The sequence below is a fragment of the Pelecanus crispus genome, chromosome 1 (assembly GCF_030463565.1).
Source record: "Pelecanus crispus isolate bPelCri1 chromosome 1, bPelCri1.pri, whole genome shotgun sequence".
Taxonomy (NCBI): domain Eukaryota; kingdom Metazoa; phylum Chordata; class Aves; order Pelecaniformes; family Pelecanidae; genus Pelecanus; species Pelecanus crispus.
This window is the reverse complement of record NC_134643.1, coordinates 102,554,769-102,579,026: the sequence shown is the minus strand read 5'-3', so window position 1 is coordinate 102,579,026 and position 24,258 is coordinate 102,554,769. Positions and strand designations below refer to the sequence as shown.

General features: G+C 41.6%; 1 protein-coding gene across 1 annotated transcript in view; it reads right to left on the bottom strand.

Moving 5' to 3' along the window:
• BBX (BBX high mobility group box domain containing) overlaps nucleotides 1–24,258 on the bottom strand; it is a 67,533-nt gene that overhangs the window by 26,240 nt on the left and 17,035 nt on the right. The window contains exons 5-8 of the mRNA XM_009488291.2: nucleotides 18,260–18,327; nucleotides 11,620–11,700; nucleotides 9,324–9,404; nucleotides 3,984–4,064 (exon numbers count right to left, since the gene is read on the bottom strand). Of these exons, the coding sequence (XP_009486566.1) occupies nucleotides 3,984–4,064; nucleotides 9,324–9,404; nucleotides 11,620–11,700; nucleotides 18,260–18,327 (311 nt within the window). The remainder of the gene's footprint in view (nucleotides 1–3,983; nucleotides 4,065–9,323; nucleotides 9,405–11,619; nucleotides 11,701–18,259; nucleotides 18,328–24,258) is intronic.

Here is a 24,258-nt window from a genome sequence, read left to right as displayed (position 1 = left end):
AACAAAAGAAATAGAACATTTCAATAGGCCACTGGTTTTAACTGTTTGCAGAAGGAGGACCTGCTGAGAGTATCACAGCAGAGTTTCTGTAGAAGCTATTGACCTGTTTATTCCCCACTTCAAAAAGCAGTAGGCATAAAAAGCAAAAATAAATGAAAGCAACTAATGACCTTTAGCAGGTATTTGTAATGGCAACGCCCTAATCCGAGTAACAGACTAATCCAGCCCTCTCTCTCAACTCCTTGCGCCTCCCTGGCCAAACCAGTCAAAACCCCAAACCCTGAAACAAGGAATTGAAAGAATTTCAACTGTGATTGGAAAGTCCCTTTGCCACCAGGGACTGGTGCTTCTCAGCTGCAGCACAGACTCTTAGAAACCTCCAAGCTGATGGCTAGTCTGGGGAAATCTTGACTTGCGGCACCCAAGCGACGATAATTTATGCTTCTATAAGCAACAGTGTAATTACAACTGTAGCACTGTTCTGCCTTCCAGACTTCAGGAATCAACATCATTAGCTTCTCTGCCCCACTGCACCTGTGGTAATTAGTCACCAGTATTTTAATATTACCTCTGCCAGCTGAAATAATGCTGATGTTCCGCACTGTTTTGTTAAATCAGAAGGACCTGAATGGGATGTACTTGAAGAAATCTAAAGAAAAAACAGAGGGGGAGAAAAAAGAAAACCATTATTTTACCAGCACAATTCTTTTATGTTTACCACACAGCTTTTGAATGGATTATTTCCTCCCTCTTCCAAAAATTCATTCATAAGATCATATACTGAAAAAGAAGTGCAGACCTGCGCTGCTGTTATAAATAGAACCCTGCTCCACCATTGCTCCGGTGGATAATACCACTGGACACTAAAAGCTATTTCCAGATTTGGGGATCTTCTTGTCAGGACTCCCTTTGACGAGCAGGATGAACTGAAGCATGTGCTCTCTCACATATAAACAGACTCCAGCAGCTAAGCACCAATCTACACCAGTATGCAACCCAGCTGGTGGTGTTTTTGAAGCCTTAGTTGGACATTTGATTGCAGAATCATTTCATTATCATAGTTTAAGAAGGTTACTCCTGTTGGGCTTTGGCACTGCCTGTTGGTGTCCTACAGGACTCATATAAAAGAGATGCTACGAAACCAAAGTGAAGTAGGAGCCCTCAAGACTTTGGTAACCTTTACTACTCCTCAAGAGTACAGAAGGCTGTCTGGCAAGCAGGTAGCTGATTATTCCCCAGAATCTTTTTCCTGTATCAGGTCGTGATCCTCTTGATACTTTAGAGTGTTTTGTATCGTTTTGGGCTTGGTGCAAAGAAATGATCTTTTTCTGAACAAGTTAAAAGGATTAAAAGTCTCAGGATTGGCCACTAGTATAAAGAAGAAAATGTTCTATTTTTAAGGACATATCCCATAATCTCTGATCAGGCTTGCAGTTTTCTTATACTTGCTTCCTTAGAAAGAGGGGGATTTCTAGGGACTGAGGAACTAAAGCTTTTACAACCTTTTAGCTCCCCTTATCCCCCTCAAACTCCATTTTCACTGCTGTCAACCATCACAGGCCCACAAAGTCGATTTTTGCAGAAATGAACCCATCACTGCCATAAAGGAAATAAACAAAAAAGGTTAACAATGCTGTATCTCTACATCTCCTGCAAGCTGCAGCTCTCCACAGCATCTCCCAAGCTCTGACCATCACAGCGCAAGACTCCAAACGCCGCTTACGGCCGAGCGCTGTCAGTGCTGTTAGCCCTCTGTGGCAGAAGTGGCCTCCTTGCCTTGTGGCGGCGAGGCGCAGCCCCACCACTGCCGGCCTTCGCTCTCGTGCCTCCCTCCACGCTGAAGGCTAAAGACAAAGCACGCATTTAGGCACAGCAAGGGACTCAGCAGAGCTGATCAACAACAGCCTCCCAGGCTTCAGACTGCAGAGCGGCTGCGCCAACCATCTTTAGAAACTTAGAAATTCTCAGAAATTTGTAGAAAATAATTTAACCCACTTCTGCATGTTATTTTATCACCATCTGTGAAATACTGCGAAATATATCAAAAAGGAAGGCATAGCAAAGGTGGGGGTGGGGGGAAGGAAGATAAAATTGGTTAATCCACATAGCAGAGAGACGAAGGAGGAGCAGAGCAGTGTGGTGTGCTGAAGCAGACAGGCTTCCACGTGCCAGACCCCTGCCATGCCAGCAGCATGGACACAGCAATCCAGTCCCCTCCAGTGCACAGCATCTGCGGTTTGGAGTTACAGCGGCATGGCACAGATGTCTGCCAAATGAACTTGCAAACCTAAAACACCCTCGAGGTGATAGTGAACAGAGTTTATTTGGGATGCTCCAAACCAGGTCCTGAACTGCTACCTGAAAATGGAATCTCTCACAATTCATTTATCCAATTATTACAATCCAGCATTACAGAGATTGCCAAAATGGGGGAGGGGCGGGGGGGGGGAAGCACTAAATGTCCTACAAGAGCTAGAGACAAGGAGGATGTGCTTAACACATCTGCCATGCTTTTCTCAGTTTGAATCAGAGCCTTTAACATCAATTTTGTATATTAAATTAGGCTTGTAGGAATCCATCTGAGCGATCACCGAGAGAGACACCAGGGAAACCTGTCCAACATGCAAACGTCACGCTGCCAGACTTAGCTTCACTTTTTCCACCAGCTGCAGTACAAACTCTGCACTCCTGTGGACAAGCACCTGTCCTTCCCCCAAATTAGGGCTTCACAAGCTTCAGTCACATCACAGCTTGTAATGCCGACTTCCAAAAGTCAGGCAGCACCCAGCAACAGCCTTACTCCAGAACAGCACTACTCAAAGCCTGCTGCTCTCCTGTAAGAGGACACCTCAAAAACCTCTGGTGCCCCTGACTAAATATTACCAGCCTTTCTGCTGTAGCAGGACTGCAATAGTCAAATGCCCTTATGGATCACTGATCACAGTTAGGTGTAATCACCCTTGCATAGGTACTGCTGACAACATAGCACACACCCACAAACTCTACTACTGCCAGGGACTGCCTGTAGAGTAAGGCAGGTTTTCTTCCACTCATACAAGTTCCTATAAAGTCAGACAGTAGCATTACTACCCATGGAACAAGGCATGAAATATTTTTCTTCCAGTGCTTCCACATCTTCCCTGAGAGGGATTAATGTCACCTGCAAGAATATATGGCTGGATGCCACTGGATGGGATCCAGAGAACCATTCTTCTCACTGAAACAGAAAGTGATTTTGGGGAAGAGGAAATAGGAAAAAAAAAAATTGTACGAGTAAGGTGCTAGCATCCTCCCTTATTTACATGGAACGCAGCATGGATTTTCATCTTTCAATCATCAAGAAGAATAATATTTGCACACCAAGCCTCAAAGGTTTTTGAGTCATTCATACATATCAAAGGGGAGACCTCTACAAGGTCATTTTAAGACTCACAGAGAATTTCTAGGACTGTTGGGAAACCTGACCTAGTATTCTTGATTACTGCTGACAGCTGACAATTTCAGAACTTAATACACTGCTTCAACTTCCAGCTCTTCATAGATTCCTGATGATCTCAAAGGCTACTTTTCTCTTCTTATGCTTGGTCCCCATTCAGCAATGCACCTTCCAGTCCTTACACCAAAACTTTACTTTCTGAATCCTGGTATTCAGCTCCTCATTAAGAAGAATGCTGTTGTCTCTTGTCTTTACTATTGTCCTGAGCATTGTTTTTATTATAGTTATAAGGCTGATTTTTCTAAAAAGAAGCATAACTTTTCCTGTGCAGTCTCCAAGAAACTGTGCACAATAACAAGCGTATAAAGAAAAGCTAGGTCCCTGGGGCCATTGCCACTGCCTAATTCTCTTGCCATTCCATTACTTACTAATTTATGTTTCTGGAAATACTAAATTTGATACTAGAGCAAACCTTACACAATTCATACTTTTTGGGGGAAAAGATACACACACCTTCCCATTGTGACACTAATGTGTATAACTTTACCTCTGCCAACTGGAAGAGTGCCGACTTCCCATAGTGCTTTACTGGCTCAGGACTTGACAACTGGGAAGTATTTGATGAGATCTAGGTTTTAAATGAACAGAGGAGAAAATATTTCAGTGGCACACAGGAAAGAGAGAAAGGAAGGGAGAAAAAGAATGAAAAAATTAAGGAGTTAGTTAAATCGGTTACTTTAAGATCTTTCTGCCAGAAGGCCCTACTTCAGGTAGGCAATCCCATCCAAGAAACACCTAACAGGCATTTAGAAGTCAGCAGGATACAAGCAAATACAGAATTTCTTCCTTAGAGTAGACTCATGGATTCTCTTCTATGTTTGTACTGTCCACAGCTAATATCCTATCATGCCATGTGTTTCACGTGTGTTTTATGTGACTAAGTGAACAAGACATACCTATTGCTTAAAAACATGAACTGTGGTGGTCAAGGTTAAATAAAACTCTCCTGGAAAGCCTGGGCAGTATTTCCCATTTGGTTAGATATAGAAGAGGACCATTTGTCCTTACAGGCACTGCTTGTTTCACTTTCTTTAGTTAGAAAAAAGAAGTAAGACCTTATGTCTGGAGATCAAATCTAGCCTCCTAAATAGACGTTGGTGTGCCAGCACCAGTGCTGAGTAAGTAACTACCACTGCACTTCAGGGAATTGCTTTTGCAGCCAAATTTTTTCTGACCTGTTTCCAAGTGCAGCATTATGAGTTCACCAATGCAAGAATTAATCATTATTTCTCATATTTGATCTTTTTTTGGCATGGCATTATATGGTAGTATTTGACCTGGAAGCCTTGAAAAGCCCTAAGACTAGGGGCAAGACCACCAGTGTTTCCATGGTATCTGCCTCATCACAAAAATCACACTTATGACCATGATCTCAGATGCAAAAATTATCAGCTTAGCCTTTCTCTTTATTTTTAATGTCTTTCTTTTGAACTAGATTACTGGAAGAGTTTACTTTTCAATTGTCAAGGAGATTCATTACACACACACCACACCCCTCCCCCCCAAATCCAGAACATCCATTTTACTGCAAGCTATTTAAAATACAGTGAGTAATACTTGAATGTGCATTAATAATAATTTTTAATATTAAACTAAAAAAATTCAAAATCCTAGCTTTGCTTTGAGACAGTTCAGTGAACAAGCTCAGGACCCCACTGGAGTAAGTGACCTTGTACGCTGCACTTTGCAGGAAGAGGGCCTCAACTTTTTATCTTTCTACTGTAATAAATTCTCAGCTCTTAATGATGTTTTCAGTGCAATATGAATGGCAGAAAAGGGACAGAAAAACACCCACACACTGAAGTATAACTTAAGAATGTGCAGGCATATCTTGCCTCCTGATGCACAATGTGACGAAAGAGTAAAGAATTTTGTTTTGACAATAGAATGGGTACTCCTAACAAAATGCGAGCGAGATCCTTGAAGCACTAATAAAAGAGAGGAATCCAACATTTCACGTCGGCAAAAAAAATTATCTTCATAGTCAAGAAAACAAACTGCAAGAGACAAGCTTAGAACTCGTTCTGAAGTTGCTGGCCAAACATCACAAGAGGATGGCTGATCAATCGGCTCTCAGTGAAATTACAGATCTTATTCCCTGTCTCAGCACCATCGTCCAGTTTTAATAAGAATAATCAGAACCTGCAGTACTACAATCACAAATAGCCCCTACTTATGTAGAGGTTTAACTTGGGGATCCTTAGGATCAAGTTATTACCTTCTATTACAATGCAGGTCAGCATTTTAGCTACTGTATTACATTCTAGTTTGCATCAGAAGCATGTGCCATGGTATCAACTTTTCATTTTCCTCCTAGAATAGGCATTTCACTTCAACACAGATACTTAATAATTTCAATATACAGGCAAGCAAATATATTTGTCTATTTTATGTAACAGCTTTACCTGGGAAGATTACAGCTTTACCTAAAGGAAGGCTGGAAAAGAAGATACTGACTAGCTCTCACATTCCCAATTTCAAGGCATTTTGAGCAAAAGTTCTGGATTCAAACCTTCCGTTCAGCACAGAAATAAACAGAAAGGGTTGCCCACAAGCCCGCTCAAAGTGAGTACGTGAGAATGCAGAAGGGACAAAATCATCCTCAAGCACGCATTTTTCTTAAAAGATAGTAACCTGCTGGACTAGCAAAGAAAATTCCACCATGCTGCATGCTATTGTTTTTTTGATTCAATCACCTAGAGAAAAACTTCAGAAAAGCAGCTGAAAGTGAGAAGTTTGTGGGTTTTGGCTTAATTTGGTTTTTAAGATGGGTAAACTAGCAATTTTATTGCTTCCACTCTCAGGAAGCATTTTTTTGTTGTTGTTTAGTAATGGATGAGAGTTTAGCTAAGTAAATCTAAGAGGTACTTGTGTTTCTTCTCTATGAAGCAGTCATCACCATCTGTTCACGTTTGCCAAACACACATCCAGTAAAACCAAGAGAGCAAGGGGTCCCATCTGCTCTGCTTCCCTCACATAGCCAGGAGGATGACAGCACCCAGCCCATGTGAGCAGACAGCTTGCAAACAGCCACGGCGCTAAGGAACACAGCCCACTGCTCAGAAATCACTGGCCTATATAATGGCTTTCCATAAAGGTACAAATGAGAAGGACAAAAGTAGAGCCAAGTATTTCCAAGATCAGAGCGGAACACGAAAGCCAAGAGCATCGCTTGGCAACACTCCAAGTTTCAAAAAACTCTTATGAGGCCATCACATCATCGTCAAAGACCTCCAAGGTGCTTGCCTGCGCACCCGCAGGACCCAGCGAAGTTTTACTCCCGGCATTTTCATTATCTGCTGTGGCATGTCACTGGGCAGGCCTCATTAGCCACATCCTCAACAGCTTTAATTGAAGACTATAGCACTTGGGACAGACAAACAGATGAAAGGCTAATCGAGGCTGCAAAGAAGGAAGAATCCCATGCTACGTCTACATATAACGAGCTGTTTCCGAGTGGCAGGGGACTTGTACTCCTGGGGCAAAGGTGTCCATTTTAAATGACAAGTCTACTCAATGGGATCGCTGTCTTCACAAAGAGGCACTCTTACTCACCCTGCCGCAAAAGCGGCAAAGAGAAAGGGAACATATGAAGAACACCCAGCCAGAACCAAAACTGAGCTGGGATGTCTGCCAAAAGTCTCCAGGCACATCAGACCACAGCACACTTCACATTTCTTCACAGGTCTACTTGGCTACTGGCTAAATAACTACTTTTTCTCCCTCTCTCTTTTCTTTTGTAGCTCCGTACGTTGCTGACAGCAGCCTACTGCAAATTGCTTACCATAATTTAGCTTACTAAATGCAGTAATGCATTCATATAGACAGGACCCAGTAAGAAGTGGCACAGTAAGGAATGGGATTTTTGCCAAACTTGACAAAGACACCCTGTGCAAATGAAAGCCCTTATATTTGAAAGGGTACAAGCAGCTTTAGTAGCGGGGGTAGAAAGCTTAAAGAGGTTCTGCAGCATGCTCAATACTTTTCCCTGGAACAACCTAAATGAAATCAGGCTGTAATCTTGAAAAAATGCCATTTCTCTATTGCTATAGGTAAAACATGATGTTAGTCACTGCCATTAAGGTTTCACAACAACAGTATAACACAGGGGGAATAACCATGGCCAACGTGGGGTTTTTGTTTTTCTTTTGTTTTGCTTTTTTGCTTTTCCAGATTTTTGTCCCTTATTTCCAGACACTGAACAAACAACCAAAAAAATACAACCCCCTCCAGACTGCACACACTTTTTAATATTTTTACAGGAAAAAGGGATTAGCCCTGACTTTAAAACTGTCCTCTCCAGTTTCTAATTAACTTTCTAAGCACCTCTTCTACCTAACATTTGATGATTCATAGATGCACTCCACGTGCCAAATGAGCTGGCTCAGTGTGGCAGTATGCAACTCAATGCACTGGCACATCTGTATGACAATTCACGTTTGTCATTTTACTGTTCGTTCAATTAGGAGAGGAAATGATTTTAGGTTCCATGAAATTTTGAAAGTATGGCTAAGTCAGGTTTTACACGACAATTTGAAAATGCTGTACTAAAGGCAATTCACACACTGTTCAACTCCGCAGATATCCAAAATTGTTGTTTAATTAAAATGTAAGATGGCTAGGATTTTTGAAACTAAGTGAGCAGATTCACTCATGTAATATTTTGCAATAAAATTCACTAGAATTGTTTTCCAGCTTATATCTTTTACTTGGTTTTAAAGGTTGGCTTCAGCACATGGCTTCATCCTGCTCAGTTCCACCAATTTTCTCAAAAGAACTTTCCAAATTACCGTGTAACTTTTAAAAAAGGTGGCATGTATGAAAACGTTTTCATGGTTAGGGATATTAACTCTATGGTATCTTTTATAGGGGTGTTTGTAGTCAGGTATTTTATTGCACCTGAATCAGTAAATTGTTTTTTCTTAATTGGGCCTCCTAAGAAATACATCAAGGCCCATCCTAGCCAAGCTAAAACCACACAGTACACAATTAGCTTAACATTTAACAGAAAGAAGCATGTTGTATGTAGTCAAACCCCTAAGCACACGGAATAACAAACAGGGTATCTTTTCATCCCATTAAGCTCCTCCACAAAAGCATCAGCTCCAATCCCAGTCTTTTCAGACACACCCTGAATATACCTTTAGCATAACTGACTCTGCAAGCAGTACCAGACTCCCCCAAACGGGCAAGAAGAGTATATGTGTGGAAAGTCAATTCCTAGAGGCACATTAAACACATGGGAGAAGAAATTCTTAAGAGGAATCTTTAAGAACTCCAGATCTTCAATACGTGGAGGAAGGAGGATAGCTTACAGACTTAAGGTAATTTATAGACTTTATAAGTCACCACCTAACAGTGCTGTTACATATCCTTGTAGCTGTTGTGACAAGCTTCCTTTGACCTGCAAGGTTATTTTTCAAAGGATTCCTGCCTCTAGGGGAGTCGCCATTTTGCACTGCTGCAGCCTCTTCCACAGGCAGTGCGTAGTGTCATTTTGGAATGTCTTTTATTTGCTGTTTTCCTAGATGTAAATTAAAACGCCATTTGGGAAATATCTCTGCGGTGGTCCTTTGGCATGGAAGGCCAGGTAATGTTCACAAGCGCAGTATCTTTTGTGCTACATGCTACAGCTGGTAGAACTGGCCAACATCTCTTCCAATCACTGGTTATTCCCCCCACGATTTTCTTAACACAATGCTGTCATGAAGAGAAACATCTACTGATGGGAATCCCTCGTAAGATAGGATGCTTAGCCATTCAGTGACAACTCTTACCGGTTCCTTGCTTCCTCCCATCCTCCCCCACCATATTTCAGCCATTATACCTCAGCAAACTGAAACAGTGCAGACTCCTCAGTTTGTTTTACGGCTCCCGGGACTCCAGGCTGTGATGTGCATGAAGAGATCTGTCAGGAAAACAATTATGTTTGTATTACCTAACTCTTCCACTTCAGTATCAAACTTCAATGTGCTAGATTTCTGATCCATCATGCAGAAAGACTCCTGCTACCTAAGAGCATACAAACAAGTCCCAGCACACCTGTACAAAGAACAGTATCTGCTTTCTAGGAGAGACATAAATGGGTGATCTGTGCAATGGTGATTTTGAGTAATTTTTCAACAAGGAAAATCTTTCCTAGGATCAATAGAACAGGCTAAGGGTATTTTGAAGGGCTTTTATTTGCCCACTGATATGTTGAAAGTGGGTTAGCAACAAAAACTTAACACTATATTGTATTTCACAGCTGAGAGAGCACAAATTGCTTCCTAGCAAGGAAGGTACGTGTGGGACAGGAACACAATGCGCGCAGGTACTTTGAGATACCAGAGCTATCCCAGACACCAACGTAACTGCATTTTATACTGTTTAACTTGTGTCAATTATTTTTTGTTGCAAATGACACCTCTGATTAGTGTCAGACCTTGGTACAAGTACCAATTATTTCACCACTGACACACATTCCTACCATGCACTGATTAGGTGCAGCCTCACTACAGACTGTTTAACATCCTTAAAAAGTAAGACTAGCTAATACGCATTTCTAATTACTGATCATCAGTGAGCTACTTCTAAACCTCATGTTTTAGCGGTGCAGATGAGCTTGTTTCCTGGCACCCACTGAAGTTGTTTGAGGTTTAAGAAAAAGCCAGGGGTCACAAGCCATTAGCACAAGCCCATCTTGCAGCCCACAACACAATTCCTGCCTACTACCACACGGCTCTGGCACCTTCCTGCTTTGGCACTGTAAAATGAACTGGAACAATTAAGTGAGCTGGTATTTGTCTTACTCTTTCAAAGACTTAGCAGTGAAATTCAAGAGACAGACGGTTATCAAGAGGAAGTATACAAAGTATGACATTGCTCTACTGACAGTGTAAGTATGCAAAAGCATCTTAGAAATAGAAGGATGATAAATTATTACCATAGAAGTATCATAAGTGACACTGGAATTAACCCATTTTAAGAAGCTTCTAAGTATTGCTTTTTATTGCTGGCACACCAGGCATTTCCTCTTCCTAACAAGAAAAGCCAGCAGGTTGTTTAAGAGCCTAATTACAGGTTGTGTACTTCACTGTGGTCATTACCTTTAATCAGAAATAAAGGATCAGTGCTTTATTTCTAATACCTTTTGAAAGCCTCAGATCTTTTGGAACTCAAGGTCTTGTGGTCTGATGTTAAAACAGACAAAAACCAAAACAAAACAAATCACGTTTTCTGTGTGCTAGGATTGCAATGTATGTGCTACATAAGTGATTACATTTAGGGAGGAGTATGAAGGTGCACACAGCAATGAGTATTAAAGAAACGGGAGTCAGATTCACAGCTGGTGTGAAAACAGGAATAAAAAGAAGCCCCTGCTACGACAAAATTTCTTTCCACATGCACTCACTCAAACACCACCCAGCGTCCTGTACAATCAATATTTATATAGCTAAACAGTTGTATGTCACTTGATTATGATAATTTCAAAAGTTGAAAAGATAAAAACAAGCAGGTGAGGGTTGCAAAGAACCAGGATTCTTTGCAACCTCATTCTTGTCATGTTGGTTATGTCAATGAAATTCATTCAAACTTGGATGAAATAGTGTATACTTTAAAAAGCAAAACAAAACACCACAGTTGCACTTCTAGCAGTAACTGGAAATATGTTGACAAAACCATTGTACATTGCAAAACTAAAGCATAGTTGCATAGAGCTATTTGGTGCTTATAGAATAGAAGAAAATTTTGGAAATTCCAAACTACCATTATTTTTGATGGAGTCAACAACTAAAGCAGCCACAAGAAAGGACATCATGTAACATCCGAATATACGTGTTAAAATGTTAGTAAGATTATAGTTTAAAACTACGTGCAGGAATGACACGTCTCTAAATCATTGCTTAAACCACAGCTCCATTATTGCACTAGGGTTTCCACCATGTTCCTGAACACACACTACTGCACTTCCAGTCTGCCCTACCTACCTGATAAATGATACAGTACCGTAAATCCAAAAAGAAGAAACAAATAGAAGCATGAATTTTAGTTAAAGATTTTTGATTTCTCCTTCAGCTGAACATCAGATGCTTCTTAAAATGAAAACACTGGGGAAGACAACCCTTTTTAAAGAAACTCACCTCTGCAAACTGAAACAATGATGACTTCTGACAGGTTTCCGCTGAGTTAGCTGCATCAGACTCGCAAGTACTTGAGGAAACCTGAAACAAGGAGTGTGCAGAGTAAGACCTCAAACATGCTTCTTTCAAGCTAAAGAACAACAGTGAGCAAAGCAAAATAGAAGGCAGCAGTAACAAGAAGCAGTGTTTAAGAGAAGATGGGTAATCTAATGTTTCACAGTCATAGACAGGTTAAATCAAATTTATAGGTGCAAACATAGTTTATCATTTTTAACACATCTGAAAATCACTTAAGAAGAAAGACCACAAAATACCACTTTTTTTTTCCTTTTATAATTCCAAACTTTGCAAAAGAGCTTTATGCAATAGAACACTCAACTGATGATACTGGGCTACACACAGAGCTATGCTGTATTGGTGATGCTATCAACACTGCAATATCTGTAATTTGTATTACCATTCTGAATATGAAAATTACTTAGAAGCTAAAAAAAATTTTTTCTGAAGACACTGGGTGTTGCTAAGTGACAGAAATACTTAGTAGAAAAATAATCTCCAATCACCTGACAGCATGAAAATAAGTAGTTAAGGGTACCACAAGCCTAAAATCGCTCAAATAATGTACCTAAATGTCCATTTAGGGGTGCTTGTGAGAAACTGTGCAAGAAAGAGTCGTAATTTCTGAAATCAAAACACAAAGAAATGACTGTTCAAAACCAACAGCCTTATTCAAACTAACACAGAGCTTAGCTGTACTATTCTTATTAGGCAGAAATGTGTTAATCAAACATCATTCTGTAAAGGAATTGTATCAAATATGATACATTCATTAAATGTCACATTGAGTGTAAGATTTACATCTGCAACTCCTAGAAGCATAAGGTACTGTTAGTATAAAATAAGGTATGTAACATGGCTTACAGGAAACAAGAAAGGAAGGAAACTTTGTGGGATTTTAGAAAGAGTAACAGGACAGTTTTTTTTTTTCCCTAACCCTTTTAAATTTATCATGAAATTTCAGTTTATTTAAAACATTTCCATGCGAGTATGTTTTTTCTCTTATTTATTACCAAAACAAGTATGTCAATAGCATTTATTAGTAAATGTACACATGAGATTTAACTAGCAACTGCATCTGTTGCCAGTAAGCACAAAGCACCACAGAATAAGCAGGCCTACAGCATATGCAGTTTGTACTGCTGCTCCTGCTGCGATTTGTCCGAGATGCTTAAGCACTGCAACAGCACAAGTGGCATTTCGTTTCAGGAATCTGCTACCCATACTCCCCTGAAAACACGAAATCCAAGTGTAGCAACCCACAGGCCAAGGGGAACTATACCACATGACAATTTGCTTATGTACACAGTCGAACTTGTTTCTTCCCTGCCACAAAACCAAGCAGTAACAGTGCCTCCTATGATCTAGGCTTCCATTATATTTATTAAACACCAAGCAGGATGTTTTATCAATGTACAATGGGAGTATACCAACCCAAAGGGTTACAAAGAATGTACTTTTAATGCCTGTTTTTTGCTTTTTTAACGGTTTGTGTTACTGTTTTCTCTGATGTCATGTTTAGTACTGCTTTTCTCATGCTTCTGTATGATCTGTTTAAGATGTCTGCACCTCAGCAGTGGTGTGGATTGTACCAGGGGTACATACTGATCTTGTTGCTGTTGAGTGACCCATCTCTGAAGGTCTGAATCTCTGCACTGGTGTGAGATATGTAAGGATGCTGCTTGCACATCTGAGCACTCATTTGGTTATTTCAGGCCACTTTGCTGTTGGGATTCTCCCAGGAGTAATCAAATTTGGGGTTTGGTTCCCCATACAACTTAAATTTTATGCAGTTCAACCAGCTGCCTCACATAGTTGAGTTTGTGGTGCCTACTGAAGCAGTTTGTTCACAAACAGAGCCTATTCAATGCGCCGTACAAAAGGGCATTATTTTGCTTAGTAGAAGCGATGTGAACGAGGAAGCCGTGTGATACCTCTCCGCTCCCTGAGGCAAGCGCTGCAGGGCCGTGCGTGCCTGAACTCTGCCCACCCGCCGTAACGGAGACCGTGGCTTCGCACCTTCCTCTGCCTATCCAGGGGCACGTCCACACGAACGTGTCAACGCACGCCCGAGCTGGCGCGGCACAAACCAGCTCCGAGCTGGGAGCCACTGACCCATGCCAGCCCAGGAGCACCGTGCTGGAGCGGAGAAGCCCTCCCCAGAGCGGCTATCAGGGCGCAGCCCCTGCAACACAAGCGCCGTAAAGCACTCGCTCCCCGGGGCGGGCGCAGAGGGGGAGGGCGAGCCTTCTCGCTGCCTCCGAGGCCACGTGCCGTGCCGGGGCTCCAGCGCAGCTTGTTCACCTTGCGCTATGGGAACCACAAGCCGTGGAAGGTGTGAAGCCCGGTTTCCTATAGCTTTGCGTGTAAAGGACAGATTGCTGGCGCCCAGTAACTCAGAGGCGATTTTGTGGTTAGCACAACCATACTTTTCTTATCAATTTCCTTTATCTTTAGAAGTTTATGCTGTCGCCTTTGCTTGACAGAAGCACTAATTCGAGCTTGTTTCTTCCACTCTGCTTCTCCCCACATGCTCCTGACTTGTGGGAAATCTATTATCTTCAGGACTCCTAACCTCCGCCAGGCTGAACCTGATCAAAGTGTTAAAATAATTACCGGAGGGAATGGATGCACAGATAGCGCCACTGCATACGTCTTATTTCCTGCCGTAATAAAACATCCTCAACATCTCCTTCATTTCTTCTCCTCTTTCCTCCTCCCAGCTTACCCGCAGCTGCACCGAGAGATTTTTTCACTTCCGATTTGCACCCTGGGCAATACCATCCTGCGCAGACCTGGCATCACATGCAAGAACCTTTTGTTCTCGAAGAGAAGGAAACTGTAAGGATAATGCCTCCATAGCCTCTCCGTAGCCTCCCTTTCCCTGCAGGTCACCGTAACCTGCTCTAAAACAGATCACGCCGAACGAAGGCGAAGGACAGCCCCTGGCTCACCTTCTGCACTGACTGATGCGAGGCTTTAATGCCGCCCTGATGTGCCAGGCAGCGGCAAGGAGGTAGCTGGTAGAAGCGCCGGGTTTTGGACTATACCACAAATTCTGGGATTTCTGGGCAGTAACCTACAGACAGGCCACTAGGTGCTGCTGTAAGGCAAGCAAAGGGCCCGACGGGCAAGCAAGGGAGATGCGCAGGGAGGGAGGTGAGGCTGCAAGCAAGGAGCGCTCCTCACCCAGCTTCAGCCTTTCGGCTACTAAACCTGCTGTGAGGGCCAGGCTTTGCCTCGCACAGCGACAGCAGCTGGAGCAGACCCGTCTGGCACCTCAGCTGGGGTGTTCAACAAAATATACTCACATACGCACCCCAGTCTTGTGTAACTGATGAAAGGACCCAAAAGCCAGGTGGAAACTCACTGCATAGGCAAGTCCTTTGTTTACTACTGGTAAGGTCTGTAGCTTCTCTTGCCTATCTGCTTAGTAACTCCAGCTGCTGCTTGGAAATCAATCATGTACTGACACTGAATTCTGTTACCAGAAGGAAAACTCTCTAGTCTATTGAAAAAAATTACAAAAAAAGGAACATAACTGGCGACATAGAGAGATGGCGACTGGAGCCTCAAGGCAATTTTATAAATCTCACTGTTGTACTTCTTCCTGTCCTCTCACTGGCGCCTGTTCACTTTGTTACCTGACATCTGGCCTTCTGACAACTCGAAGGTTAAACACCTGATTTGAAAAGTCCCTATACATCCATTTAACATACACTTGACAGAAAATCAGCAGGCACTGAATACATTTATGTGGGATTAGCAGACCTGCAAGTATTATTTCCCTCATCTTCTCCCAAATTCTAAGCAAATTATGCCAGTGCTGCCCTCCTTTCTAGTAACGCTTTTTAAGATGATAATAGTATTTAAGACCTATGCTTACAAGGCCACCCAAGTCTGCACAACCATACATATGCACAAGCAGTCAAACTGCATGTTGACAGGTTATCTTATGTCTGGCGGTCCCCCAGGTTAAGGAACATGTATATGCATGTGTATCTTACAGTACATGCACATGCTTTAATGATAATGAAGCCTACAGGATATCATTTAGAGCATTCTTTTAAAAATGACACTGCATCTGTCCTTTTTTTTTTAAAATAGAAATGCCATGGTTTTAGATACACAACATATATTTATATACTTACATGCATATAAAAACTATACCTGTATTTTCCATAGGTAAGCAAATTCTGAACATCTTCACTGACAATACCTCAGCAGTCACCTTAGTACACCAAATTCTCCCCATGTCAACACAACTATCCCCCTCCACTGAAGAAGAAAGCAGCTTACCAATTCTACAATGAATTCTTGAGCTTCTTACTAAGCCTGTCATACCACTTCTTAGCATGTCCTGCTAACCCCCCAAATGCCAGTTTCGGTGTGAAACTGTTTTCAAGCATAAACATGGAAATTGAACCACGGGTTGTCCCATAGGCATGCAAAGATGAACATCGTATGTCTCCTCTGTCCACACGCCCAAGGATGGGATGCCAGAAGTGCTGTTCAGTTATCCAAGTCTAAATAGGTTTAGGATCTTACTGCATTTGGGGAAACACAAGCCTAAGAAATATTTGCTCCCTATCTGATCACCACTGAAACACTAAATCAAAAGGAAACAAAGGAAAATGGAAGACACACCAGGGCTGCCACGCAAAGAAACTGAGGAAGTTTCCCAGTGCACAGGAACACAGCTGGAGACTTAATTCCTGCTGACATGCAGTTAGGAGGCCTGAACTTCATCCATTTGGGTCCCTTTGAGAATACTAACCACCCAGATTGTTCTGGAGGATGTATTTTACACAGGGGACCCTCTGAAATAATCAGAGGTGTGCAGTTTTGTTCTCTGGGAAAGTGCTCTGATACTTAACCTGCTTCTCAGATACTGTAGGACAATTAAAATACGGTAACTTATTAGTAAGTACGGGCTAATTTCTGGCCTGTCATGATTCTAACAACAGCCAACAAACCCCTCAACTAGTTTCGTTCAGGCTGTATTTATGACAATTAGTTTGCTCCACATTTTGGGGGAAAGCAGATTATGCAGGTTGGCTCTTCAATGTGGAGGGCCAGGTTTCAAAAGAAGTCTACAGGCCCTAAAGAGCACTGCATAATATAGCTTATACATAAAGTAAACATTACATCACAAGCCATATTGCATGCTTCTATCAGAAAAAATGGGGTTTACGAAGGTGCATGGGAAACATGTCTTTTGCTCAATAAAAAGAAAATCCTGATTAAAAAAAATGTTCATATACCAAAATAATCACACAACATCCTTTTTGATTTGTCTCTAAATCCCCATGCAGATTTTATTCCTTTACTGCCATCTGAAATTGTACTACTTGTGGCACTTTTCATGTAAACCCAAGAAAGGTCAACTCACAAGGTCATAGCAAAGACCCTTCTTAATGGAACTGAGTATCTGTGACTATAATACACCTTCCCTCCCATTTAAACATAACAGCATAGTAAACCCAGTTTTTAAACTCCAAGCCGAGAGATTCAAAGTTTGAAAACTACAGGACGTTCTCATTTTAGCACAAAAGAATCAATTTGTTTTCACTTCTCTGCCAACCTCACCCCAGTGTTTCTTATTTTTCACACTGCAGCATAGAAAGCCAGTACCCACATCTGCACAAAGACTTCCATTGCTCAAACTGGTGTGCAAAGCATTGAGGTGTCTTGGTTCAGTCTTGGCAGTACAGGAGCAATCCATCTCAAATGCACTACACATTTTGCATTTGGGGGTATCACATGTGGATAGTTAAGTATTGCTTTTCCTCCCAATAACAACAAAAGAAGTAAAAAGAAACCCTCCTCACTTCCACAGCTCTTCTTTCCAGGCTAGATATTTATGGCAGTGACTACCTATTTTACCCAACATACAAGCCACCTTTTGAACAATTTTCAAAGCTGGCCCAAAAAAATACATCATAAATGATAATCAGTCTAAAGAATTTCCAGAGGTCTCTGCAGTAGTGGAGATATGCAGAAACACTTCTATTTACTAGACTCCTTCGTAAAAACAAAATGTTTGTGATGGCAACGAACTACAAACTTCTTTTTAGACATAAAGACTTAGTGAATAGGACTAGACTGCAATATTTTGATTACCTGTTAGCACTTGCATAGTTTCAGAATGCATATATAATGACAGACTGACGGAAATTATTAGGCATTTATTTGGCTATTAGTGCCAAGGCCACAGTTGTGTGAGGCATTGCAGAAGCATATGAAATCCTTGCCCAAAAGAGCTTGCAAACCACCTGTTCGTTAACACAGTCACTGTATTTCAACCCTTCCACCTGTGACAACATTCTCTCAGGGGGCAGACTTGCCTAGTCTGATCAAATATTTAGTCAGCAGAGCTAATATTGAACCGATATAAAAACTGGGCCCAACCTCTATGTTCACAGTTGGGATACAAGACTTGTATCACAGGGCGCACACTTCGGTCCCACCTGAGGTTACCCAAGATGTATCTTACACTTCATTTCCCACTGGTCAAATATTCCTCTTCAGAGCTCTCTTTAAACTGAGGGCTCGTGGTAAGGGAGAGAAGAGAGTTCCTTACCTCCTGTGCAGTCAGGGCGTGTTCCCCTGCTAGAAGCAGCATACTCAGGCCTCCCATTTGTGTAGGATCTGTTAAAAGAGTAAAACCAAATCTTAAGTTTATTCATTTGCTTGTTTAAAGAACCTACCATTTGCAGCATTAAACCCCCAGACGACTACTTGTCACAGACACTCTAAGCAAGCTGCCATAAAAGGCGGTTCAAGAAAATCACAAATAACCATTTCTCTACCCTCTGGGAGAGGCTTTCAAAGCTGTTTGAAGGATTTAATTGGATTTGTGTGCTTAACACCCCACTGCATGGATTTACAATTTTACTGCCAAAGGTTTTATGTACTACAGAGATGGATATCTTTAAAACAGCAACTGTAATGATCTCATACATAAATATACACAAAGATGCTCTAGTATCACACATGTTTAACTCAATGAATGCTCCTACTGAGGGAGTGGCTCCCTTCTTTGGCCACTGAACAAGTAAAAGGATGGAACAAAATGACATGATCAAGTTCTGAAGCAAGATTTCTATTTTCATTTAGCTTTAATTTAGAGCTGCGTTTAGTGGTGAAAAGTGCCAGCCTGACAGCTCTGAAGCATGAAGTGCTTGATCCTCTGTGCCAGAACAGTGCAGGCACCGGCCAGGCAAGCTGCCTGCCTACTTGTTGCCCTGCCAATACAATATATAATTGAAGAAAGTAAAATGGAGATATAAATGTTCTTTCTCCAAGTATTTGATGCTGACAGCTTCTCGCCCCCAGCCTTCCTGCACCTCAGGAGCTTGGAAAATGACAAGAAGTGAAAGCAATGAACACTGGCACTGCGTTACTCATGGAGTAGCTTTTCCACTCAGAACAGTGATTGTCTGATTTTGGGGGAGTGCCTTGGAAACAATGCAGGGGCCCGATTTAACAGAGCGCCATGTAGAGAGAAGGAGACAGTCTGTAGCACAAATGTCTCCCACAACAGCCAGAACCTGAGAAAAAGGGAAGCATTATCCTTGCTGTATTGCTGAGACACCAACTTCAGTAATGACGAGATACCAAAGATAAGTGACTTTCCCTAGGTTTCACTAAGCGTGCACTCAGGTTTTCCAATTTCCTTTCACCAAACTATACAAAACCCCTCTCTACAACAATAAATTACATGTGCCCAGGACCACTCCCTGGAATGGAGGCCAACTGGAACAATTACCCTTGTCCATTTGGTTGCATTTTGTTACGCAAAATCTGGATGCAGAATAGCTGCATCCAAAATGCCCCCTGGGAAATCCCCTAGCCCATTCCCAGTCATGAGTGGTGCTGAGGAATTTGTTGAGCTTTTCAGCTGACATGGGTCAACCATGTACCTGTAAACCTCCAAACGATTTAGTGCTACAGGTGATCAAAGTCCAGTTCATGGGAATACTCACTAGTGCTGTTTAATTCAATACCACAGATGCTGCCTGTTGTGGTTTAACCCGGCAGGCAGCTGAACACCACACAGCCATTCACACAAACTTTTATTGGGCTCTCTTTTGTCTCCCCACCCCACAGTGGGATCAGGGAGAGAATCGAGGGCAGGGGAGGACCCAAACCAGTACCCAAACCAGTAAAATTTGTGGGTTGAGATAGTTTAATAGGACAGAAAAGGAAAGCGTGTGTGTGTGAGAATATACAAAACAAGTGATGCACAATGCAATTGCTCACCACCCGCCGACCGATGCCCATCCCATCCCAGAGCAGTGATCGCTGCCCCCTGGCCAACCCCCCCCAGTTTCTATACTGAGCATCACATCGTATGGTACGGAATAGCCCTTTGGCCAGTCTGGATCAGCTGTCCTGGCTGTGCCCCCTTCCCAGCTTCTTGTGCACCTGGCAGAGCATGGGAAGCTGAAGAGTCCTTGGCTAGCATAAGCAGTACTTAACAACAACTAAACCATCAGTGTGTTATCAGCATTATTCTCATCCTAAATCCAAAACACAGCACTGTGCTAGCTACTAGGAAGAAAATTAACTCTATCCCAGCTGAAACCAGGACACTGCCAAAAGTTCTCCCTCAGACAGCATCTTGCACTGACATTCACAGGGTAAGTTTTTTTCAATACTTTCTTAAATCAGCAGTAAAAGAAGCAGAGGAAACCACTGTGAATAAACCAGGCTCATCTACTATCTCAAGGATAGAAGAGTGGCTCATTTTCTTAAGAACACAGCCTAAATAGCATCTCACTTCAAACCCAATGTTCAACTGGCTTTACTTTTTTCCTTTACCATAATAAACAGGTAGAAGGTGTGTGGCATTTTCTGTATAGATTTTTTTTTTAAATCTTTTTATTTTTAAATAAAAAAGGGAACAAAAGACATTAAGTTTCTACAAAGAGACAAGGCACTATCAGAAGTGTAGGATCTAGTAACAAGAAGTGGTTGAAGAAATGGAGACAGAAAATGGGAAGGGCCAGCAAGTACCTAAGCACAATTTGCAAGTGAAGCGATCCTGTCAGCACAGCACTTTCTGCCATCAAGATACTTCATCAGAAACAATTCAGTCCTTCAAACAAGAGGACATCAGACCAATTAAGAAGTGACATGTGAACACCTATCTTTGCCTTAGCAGGCAGTTAATTTGGAGGAAGGAGAGATGGGAAGAGATCTCCGGGTCCATCATAAACTTACTGAGCTCCATACTAAACAGTACTGGCTGCTTTCTACTTTCTGTATTCCCATTGGAAAGCTGTTGCAGAACTCAAATCTTTTAAGTATTAAGAGTTTTCTTCCAGTTTTCAGCTTAAATTTACTCAGGGCCAGGTGGTACACATTTTTTTCTGGTGCCCACATCTTTAAATAACTGTTCTCCCTAAATGATATTTCCCTCCTCTGCGTTTATGGAGTCACCCTACTCTTCTTCCACCTGCTTTCCTAGCCTAAGCAAATCAAGATCTCCTGATGTCATCAAGCATGTCTATCTCCCACGGTCCCAGCTATCCCTGTAGCTCTCCTCTCCAGCTGTTCCAGGTGGAGTTCATCTTTCTTGCATGTGAATGACCAGCAGGGCAACCCCGTCAGATGAGCTGTGCTCTGTTCAATGGAATTAACTTCCATACAGTTCCTCAAAACACTTTGACTGACACACTGCAGGACAGCACTTTTTTATGCCCACATCACACTGATGGCTCACAGCTACTCTCTTATGCTTCACTTTAGTTACCTGTGGGTCTTCTTCCCCCTCCTCAGTTTTGGCCAACTGGAGAACACCCAGCTTATGGCTCTGAAGTTCTTCCCCTCTTCTAAATACCTTCTTGGTGGTCTCAGCTTTCTGCCCTTCAAATTAGTAGCTTATCATAACAGGACAAGGATAGGACTGTTCTTTCCCCAGCTAAAAAATACTTAAACTGTTTATTTAAATATAATAATTAAGAGGAAGGAAAAAAAATGACAGCTAAGTGGAAAGTGAAAGTTTAATTTGGTGCTTAAAAAACTTGAATACTTATGCTGCAGCTGTAGCAGAGGGCTGGCATTTAGATGTCTGATCATGATAAAAACAAAAATCTTTTCACTAAGGTTTCAAATTACTAAATAACTTCATCTAAGGGAAGACAAAATGTACATATGCAAACACTGCCGTATGTTTATAGTGCCTTCTCAGCACAACAATGTTTCTCTTATGGTACTAAGAACTTACTGGTATGAAAAATTAAGAATTTAAATGCTATTTTAAAGCAATTTGTGTTTAAATCAACAGTAGTGAGAAAATAGCACACATATTTGACTTGCAGAATGGGAGGCGATTTGTGACTTTCTCAACAGCTTTATATAATAATATTGATGAAACTTCAAACCATCTCACTACTTGGGAATGACATACTTTGTTAGTATTGGTCTGGTTAGAAACTCAGCAGGCTGGCTTGTTCATCATTGCAATTTTTCAGAGGAAAGAACGAACTGACAAAGAACTAAGCAGAAAGAAGGCGAGCAGGTACCACTTTCAACTGACTTTTACCTGGGTGCAGAATTAAGCGTCTTTCTAGAAAACAAAAATTGCTTCTCTGTCAGAATACCGCCTACTCTAGGAAGTGTCTTTTTTCTACCCTTTGCTTCACTAAAAAGCTTTTTGGCTCAGACAGTTTTCTTCTGATGAGAAATGTGAAAGTATTGGGATTGGGAATCTTGTGCATTTGTATAGCAAAGCTGTTGCTCACTTCGCTCTGTAGTTGCAAGGGTAGATGCTGCAATGGTCACGTTCACCTGCGAACAGCAGTTGTCTTTGCCCTACGCCCTACAACAGATCACAGGTGAGCCATGTCATAAAAAGCCATGCTCAGTTACAACTTCCAGGTTGGATGAGCAAGGACTCCACTAGTGGGTCTGCAGGTCAGAAGCCGAATACTGGTGCCACACCTCAGGTTCTTGACACAAGACAGGTCAACACGAGAGGCTTAGAAGTGGGGTGTGTATTGTTGGAATGCCAAAAAAATGGGATATGGCCTGTGTGAGACTTAAAAAAAGAAGGGAAGATCTTACTCTCTATATATTACATTTTCCAAAACGAAACATAATATGTAAAAAGCAATCGAGACAGGATTAATGACTGCCAACAAGTAAAACAGATTTCCTGGAATGATTCTGAAATCATATAATCCCTGTCCTAAGGAAGCTATCTGCCCTGAAGATGCAAGACACTCAGTGGCATTTCAAATGTAAAAGTGTTTCTGAGCTGGTTCAGCCACATTTTAGTTCATCAGCTAGTATACAGCCTGGATTTTAAAAGAGGTTGTGCTGGATAGAAGAGTCGGAGTTGAACTGAACTACCACATGAAGTCAAGGAGAGAAGAACACAACAAAACACATTCAGCATGAACTGGTATGTAGTTGACAAAACAGCAATCCATTTGGCATGGCAGACTTCTCATGATTTGGATGCTGCAAACATCTCTGTCAGAAGCTGTTTTTATTTTATGAGCTATTGGTATACTCAAGAAATAGCCAGCCTTCATTGGCATGAGGACTGGAGTGAGACCCATATGAATTACTATGCTCACTGACTCAGTCTGCAGTAAAAAAAATAAGTAATAATAATAAAAAAAATTTAAATCATATGTAGCACAAAAGGGCCTTCTTCTGAAATGAATGGCTCTATAGATAAACAATAAATTAGTTTCTAATTAATCCTTAAGTTCTCTGTCCTCTGCTCTGACAAGTGCTGATTCAAGACCTCTCTGTACTCAGAAACTCCACATTTGGACAGCTCAGCAGGAGCGGTGGGGGATGGCAGACACGTAGACCAAGGCCTATTACCTGTTCTTTGCGTTAAGTCAATAAACCCTAAAGGAGTGTAGAAGTTACTCCTCTGATAGCAAAAGCAGACAGGATGAAGGGGCTTGCAATTTTTAGAACTGGTCTCCCATGTATCGTAACTATATAGCATGAAAAACTTTATTTTGATCACATGTCACAGTTCCTTCAAAGCCACAAGGAATTTCATTACAGGAATTTTCATACCACTATACTGGCAAAAAGGTATACATGCCTTTTAATCCCTTTTTATCCTTTTACACTTGTTCCATAAAACCATCTTCCACTCTCCAGCTCATGATCTCTCTAAGCAGAAAAGTCCTTCCTGCCACACACTTGTCATAAACTAGGTAGGATACGACAAAGTTTCAAATACACCAGTATTTATAAAATTAGAAACTTTAAACCTCAAAAGAAAAAAAGAAAAAAAAGAAAAAAGGGTGGTAGGGGAAAAATTATTTTCTACCTTGACTGTTAGGTTCTTGAGCTGCCAGTATTTAAGATTAATGTCTCTGTATTTCAAGGTCATGATTGCAACAGTTCTGCTATTTGTGGATACCAGTGAGAGATTATCTGCCTTTCACTAGTTCAGGCACTCCCACCTACACTTACTCACAGATCTGATTTTTTTTTTTTTGAAGTTTAAAAGGTTAGAATACACCCCTCCAAGGTATAATGGGCAAAAGAGCATATTTTAAGTGAAATTATATTACTCTTCTCTTGGTTTAAATACAAAAA